Raw genomic sequence first — 6,776 nt, 5'->3', positions numbered from 1 at the left:
TTTGGGCTGGATTCTCCAGAAAGATGACTCAAACTCCAACTACTAAAGCCAGTATGTTTCAACTCTCAACAACGTTTGACCTTTAAACCATTTTTCAAAGCAATGTTCCCCTTTCCAAACTGTCAAATTTAGCTCCTTTCTGAAAATTCTCATCTTCACACTCATGATACTCCCTTTCACAGTAACGGCATGCATTAACTCCGTGTAAACCCTATGTGTGACTCAGCACTTTTTTGTTTGTGCATGTGGGGAAACCGTGGTGGCAAAGTTCTGATGTCTGCTGTTTCGGGTTTAGAAAGGAATTGCTAATCTGTGGAACTAGCTGACGTCTATTAAATGTCAGTCGTCTCATTAGCACAGATGACTGTGAGCAACATGCCTTCGTGTGTCATTTCAATTGTGTGTGTCTGCGTCTATGTCTTTGTCTGTCTGTGTATCTGTGTGTATGTGTGTGTGGATTGGATGTTGGGTGTGTGTATCATTGTGCTTTATTTTTGTTTTTTCATGAACTCAATGTCTGATGTTTTTCATCTGACACCTGTGTGTGTGTGTGTGTGTGTGTGTGTGTGTGTGTGTGTGTGTGTGTGTGTGTGTGTGTGTGTGTGTGTGTGTGTGTGTGTGGTGTGTGTGTGTGTGTGTGTGTGTGTGTGTGTGTGTGTGTGTGTGTGTGTCTTTGGCCCCCACCCTTCACTCATGCTGGGTCAGTCTCCTGTGCCTGCTGTGCTGATAATCAGTGTGTGACATTGGCTGGCTCAGTTCAGCAGGAACAGGGGACTGGTCTCAATTTCACATCCACTCATATATATACACACACGCACGCACACACACTTTTTCTCCCACAAACACATAAAATTATCTAACCTCTTACACTGCCTCAATGTCTGGAAATGTCAATTTTTTAAATATTTTTTAAAATATTCCTTTTGTAATATTATAACCGAACTCATTTACACGCATTCTTGTTGTCATAAAGTCACCTTCAAATGTAACAATTTGAAACAATACAAACAAGACTAAAAGTTGCAATAAAATGCTATCAGTGTTTTTGTGCATTCTCTGTTTATTTGTGTAAGGAAAATTGTGACTGTAAGATGCTTGTAAAAGACTTGAGGTCATTGCAATAAATGAATTAATAAAAATTGATAAACGTGAAAGTGTTTTTCCATTTATCTCTTTACTTTCTTTTCTTGATTCAGGTTGAAAAAGCAGTCAAAAAAATAATTTGTGCTTAAATGTTGGTTTTGAGTTAAAATAATTTACCCATTGCATTTTACATTGGATTCAGTGAGGTCCACTGTTTAAAATATAAGGAAAGATGACACAAACAACAACACTTTTTTCTATAATAATGGGCTAAATACATGGCGTTTGGAAACCAAAACACAACTAAAGAATAGTGTCCATATTTTGTCTCCTTTACTTTTTTAATGTTTGCACAAACCATTTGTTACTTCCTCTTAACAATACATCTATAGATTATGTGACTTTACTGTAAAGAGTTTGGACCGGAGTGTTTAATCTGTAATCCACGTTGGTCCATATTTGTATAACTTCAATACATGCATGACTTAATGTTGACTAAAAAGTTTCCTTCATTTTATTAGATTATATACTAAAATGATTACACTAATTATTTGTTTTAAAAATCGCTACAACGCCCTCTTTAACTAGCCCGAAAAATGTTTTGACATGAAAATATGACAGCAGCAAACAGGATGTTTGTTCTTGATGATGACGCAGCACTCAACTGCGTCAGACGAGCCGGAAGCAGGACTGATGACTTCCTGTTCCAGCGACAGAGGGACGTGGTTAACTCCCTTGTGTCGCCGCAGCCGTGTTATAATTCTGCCTTTACTTTATCTTCGCCTTTATGGCGCTATTGTTAATCTATTGGTGTTTACCTTTACCTCCGTCCGCTGCTCTTACTTAACTACTTTTTCCACCCACTTGTCTTGCGCACTCCCTCACCTGCCGCTCACCTCCATGGCGCTTTTGAGGTCGGCGTTGCCGTGGCAACATAACATGTAAATAGAGGCGTGTTAACCCACATTCAAATGCAGAGGTTTGGTTCTTCCAGGGTTGTATCTAAATCAGCAATTGCACTCTGTGTGGTTTAGTTAAAACTTGTGATGCAATAAATAAAGATTTGTTCTAACCATTGAAACTTATATTTGAGAAAAGAACCTCAATAATAAAATATTTTTTAATCTTTTAAAAATATATATATTGTGCAGAGTCGAAACAAAGGGTTAATGTAAACAAGTAAATTATATATTACATGATGTCCATTATTACTCAAGTCAAGTCTTTTCATGGCTGACTGACTTTCAGTAAAGTGCCACAAAGTTAAACTCAAATAATAAATGGGAGTACACACAGGATGATCCGTTCACAGTAAAGATAAAAGCAGAGCTGCTCGCAAAGCTCAAAGTAGAACAAACAAATGACAGCTCTGAATGAAACTGAATCAGAGCCTCCATCTTCCTTCTGAAGAGAGCTGCCACACCCTGCAGCTGTGCGGCATGGTCGGCTCTCCCCTCCCAGTCTGGTTCTTTGGTTCCCACCATAAACCGAGCAGCCGACCCATCCCACAGAAGTCATAATTGGCATTATGACTGCTGCAGGCCTGCACTTCACACAGTGTCCTGATTGTTTTACAGAGAGGCCAAACACTGTCTGCTCTGTCCACAGACGCCATACAATATTATCATAGCGTGACTACGGCTCATCCGTTCAATCTAGGTCTTAGTCTTTAAAGCCTTTTCAGTCACGGTGTAATCATTCCAGTAAGTACAAAACAAACATAAGTTACTATGGGGCTGAAAATCCACACACTCCTGCCTTTATATAAATATCTTTTCGGAGTCAAGCCCTGGGTAAACACGTACACACATAGCCACAGCTAATAGGAAATGATATAAGGAATGAATGGAAAAGCAGTTTTCTACAAAGGCAGGAACGCCCAGGCTCTGTGTGTGTGTGTGTGTGTGTGTGTGTGTGTGTGTGTGTGTGGTGTGTGTGTGTGTGTGTGTGTGTGTGTGTGTGTGTGTGTGTGTGTGTGTGTGTGTGACACATCGCGCTGAGGTTTTTGGGTTGACCTTATCCCAGTTCCAAGTCTTGAGCCGAATTCGCCACAAAAGAAAAGGTCAGCAGTCTGTCTTCATACAGTTTCCAAAGAAAAGGAAAAAAAGACTACCACCATGTCCACTGCAGGTTTGCAGAAATCCAGCGGAACCAACAGAGGAGAAGAGCCGATGTGGGAATCTCCACTCCCATAACATTAGAGTTGGGATGGGAAAAGCTCAGTGGTGTCAGCGACAGATCTCTGAAATGACTCAGCATTCAAAGAGCTGCCACATGTAACCTGAATGAGCCATCGCGACTGTTTTTCCTCATCTTTCACCAATCGCGTTGTGTTTACAGACACAGATGACAAATCAGGGATATACATATTTATATACGGTAGACCATTTCTGCTGCCGTCCTACTCACATGCAAATACCAGAAATATCAGTGACCGCAATAATCAGACTTTCACGTGATTACCTAAAGGTCTTTGAGCAAAATAAAACCACGAGGTGCACGTAAAAGTCCTCTTAAACTCAATTTATTTAAAAGATAAATGATACATTCATCGTTTATCACAGACACAGAATGAACAGTCATCCTATTAGGATGAATGAGAAGATGAACAATGTATTTGTCTTCAGTATGAAAGATAAATATATAATAATAAGAAAAAAAATTAAAGGCTCCATAATGGTGTCTCTTGCTCTTCTTGTACCTACATTTAATGCAGACTTGTGCTGTGCTTCATCATCTACAGAGAAGGTAAAACAATACTGGTTTTCCCAAGTTTAAAACATAAAAGAGAAAAACATCTTTGAGTTTCACAAACCAGACTAAAATGAATGTTCTAAAAAGAGAGACCATAGTGTCAGCAGAATGACTAAATTGTTGTTGAGTTCATGCACAGTGTTTAAGTAAGTTATTTATTCTGTTTTAAGGCCATCAGTCATTGCGTCAGCACGACGTGCGAAGGTTTCTGCTACGATGAGAGGGAAGACTAATGATGCATCAGCATATACCTGGGAGGGAGAAGAAAACAAATAGATGTAACTTTATTTTTGTAATTTCTCCGCTGTATAATCCCGTCTTTCTTTTTTTGCACCCGCACATTAGAATTCTGTACCGACACTCCTCCCGTGTGGCCAACATGTGTACTGCAGCTCATTGTCGATGATATTGAGCAGCCCCCGATATTCAATACATACTGAGAATAACTGTAGCTATATATGCTGTGATATATTGCACTTGGTGATTGTTGTGATATTCTATGTATAATACACTACTCAGAGAACTTAACCATCACAGTGCACCTCTAATGAATTTCACTGAAAAGTACACATCTGCCTTTTTTCACAAGAACCGTAAATAAATGACATTATGTCAGAACTTAAGTCAGAAAATCGGTATGTGAAAACTACACGAAACATTTGAATAATGAGTGAAATAATTAAGGGAAGAGAAGGAAATGACTAGAAAAAAGGGTGTTTTGTCTTATCTGATTGGTCTGGTCAAGGCATATAAAAGTACCTTCACGGGTTTGGCGTCAGTTCTGATCTTTCCCCAGGACACAGCCTCATCAGGCCTTGCCCCAGAGTCAGAGCCATCAAACTCCTGGCCAGTGTTGACAAACACTGCGTAGTCGGCACCGTTCCTCTGCAGACAGAACAGAGGCAAGACATAACTGCTAACTTCACATGTAGAGGGAGCAATTCTGCATGAGACAAATGATCCTGTCCTTACCATCAGGTTTGCATTGCATATATGGTGTTTAATCAGCCCTCCTCCCAAAATAATCATTCCGGTTCTTTTGGCAAACACTGCTTGGCTGTTTAACTTGCGAATATCTGAAAAGAAATCCACATTTACGATAAGACCAACCTTGCTAAAAAGCACAACACCACCTTGTTTTTTTTAAATGTTGTGCCTCACCCTCCACTATGTCCAAAACCAAGCCTGGGTTCTTAAAAGAGTGGAAGTAAATCATGTCTCCCAGAGAGCCATCAGTCAGAGCAGGACTGAAGACTGGAATGTTATTCTGACACAAGACACAATGAAATATTAAACTGTCCCCACGATGGAAAAATAAAAACCCACAACACACTCAAAACACAGTATATGTTGTCAACTACGTGTAGGATGCTTTAAATCCCCCACCTTGTAAGCCCAGTAGTAAACAGATTCTGGATTGTTAATCTCCTTGCCAAGTCGATGTATCATTTTTGATGGGGTCCAACGAGCACCCTGGAGGAATAAAGACTGTCTTATGAGAGAACATCAGAAGACCATGGTGTTTTCATCTATGCTGGGTTAATAACATACAAATACTATATATTATATGTAAGTATATAAAGATTTCCACCTCTGTGTTCTGCTCCAACACCATCTGGTCCAGGATGGGCATCAGCCAATCCTCAAATTTACAGTAGTTGTCATTTGGCACCAACAGATTCCCAATCCTTGATTCAGCAGTGGGGTGTAGAAAATCAAAGAAAAGCCATCAACATGTTGCATTATACAGTATAGAACATTGAAATGAGACTTGAAATTTTCCTCTACTTGTGACATGCACACACAGAAGAGAGTCTTCAGTACATGTGCCACTATCACAGTTCCTGCCAACTTTTTAATTTGTCCATTCATACAAACGAACATTTTTCATGTGAACATCAGAGGTGTAGTGTATCAAAGTACCTGTTGATGCCCCTCTGGCGGAGCTCCTTGCCAGGCAGGTTGAAGTCCCCCAAGTACGTGTGAGCAAGACATTTGATAAAATCCTCCTCAATACCTCCAGCTGTAGTCACAATTACATCCACCTAACACAGATTTGGGGGAGGATTCTGGTAAACTAAGTTGTGTACATGGTATTTGGCACCAAAAGGTTAGTTAAGTGTGTACCATTTTGTGCTCTGCCAGGTAGCGGATGCTTTCTCTGACCCCAGAGCTGATGAGGTTGGAGGTGTAACCCAGGAAGATGGTGCAGCCTGGCTTGGCTCCACCAGCCTCTTGATGTGTATTTTCTTCGCCCACCTCCACTGGCTCAAGACGCTTCTCTATCTGTGAGTGTGGAGATGTTAGATGACATCACTGGATCTGTGTCAAATCTCATAAAAAAACAAAAAAAAAAAAAAAACCAGTTCATTACCATGTGGTTGATCTCCTGAATTGCCAGGCCCAAGCGGCTGGCCTGGAAGCCTGTTGTGAGATAAGACTTCAGCACCGCCTGAAAGTCAACCCCCTGGTTAAAGTCATAGCCTTTGATCTTTGGCAAATCCTCTGGGAGATCACAACTGGGTTTCAGAACAGCCTCTGTGGCGACAGAAGGGGCTTGGCCAGCCATTTCTCTGTGCAAAAATAGACAGTAAATTAATTCATAACCCGTGAGGTTTTGACCCAAAAATTGGAGTCGGATCAAGATCAAGGATTCAGCAAATGCAAATTCAACAAAGAATTTAGTTCAACCTAACAGTGAACTCACACTCAACAACCACAACAAAGAAGTAAGTTAAATCTAAACCTAACTAGATACAAAATATGACGGGGTGACGGGTGGAGTTCACTTTAGAGCCAGTAGATGGCGCTATTGCGTTTTGAACATTGTCCAAAGTTTTCTCAGGATTTTAGTGGAACTGATTCCATGGAGAATAAATATCCTTCGACCCAAGCCAGACTCGGTACTAAACCCGGACTGGCTCATGCTGGTTTTCGTC

At 40.5% G+C, this 6,776-nt stretch overlaps 1 protein-coding gene across 1 annotated transcript; it reads right to left on the bottom strand.

Moving 5' to 3' along the window:
* Positions 1 to 3,591: 3,591 nt before the first annotated feature.
* dhps (deoxyhypusine synthase) lies at positions 3,592 to 6,406 on the bottom strand. The gene is made up of 9 exons (XM_057015939.1): positions 6,212 to 6,406; positions 5,965 to 6,123; positions 5,761 to 5,882; positions 5,429 to 5,525; positions 5,224 to 5,310; positions 4,999 to 5,104; positions 4,810 to 4,913; positions 4,597 to 4,722; positions 3,592 to 4,088 (listed from the first exon to the last, which is right to left on the bottom strand). The coding sequence occupies exons 1-9, from the start codon at positions 6,404 to 6,406 to the stop codon at positions 3,993 to 3,995; spliced, it is 1,092 nt and encodes a 363-aa protein (XP_056871919.1). The 3' UTR covers positions 3,592 to 3,992.
* Positions 6,407 to 6,776: the final 370 nt, after the last annotated feature.

Source organism: Takifugu flavidus, chromosome 18 (genome assembly GCF_003711565.1).
Source record: "Takifugu flavidus isolate HTHZ2018 chromosome 18, ASM371156v2, whole genome shotgun sequence".
NCBI lineage: Eukaryota > Metazoa > Chordata > Actinopteri > Tetraodontiformes > Tetraodontidae > Takifugu > Takifugu flavidus.
Note: the sequence above shows the minus strand (reverse complement) of the source record. Positions and strands in the feature narration are given on the sequence as shown.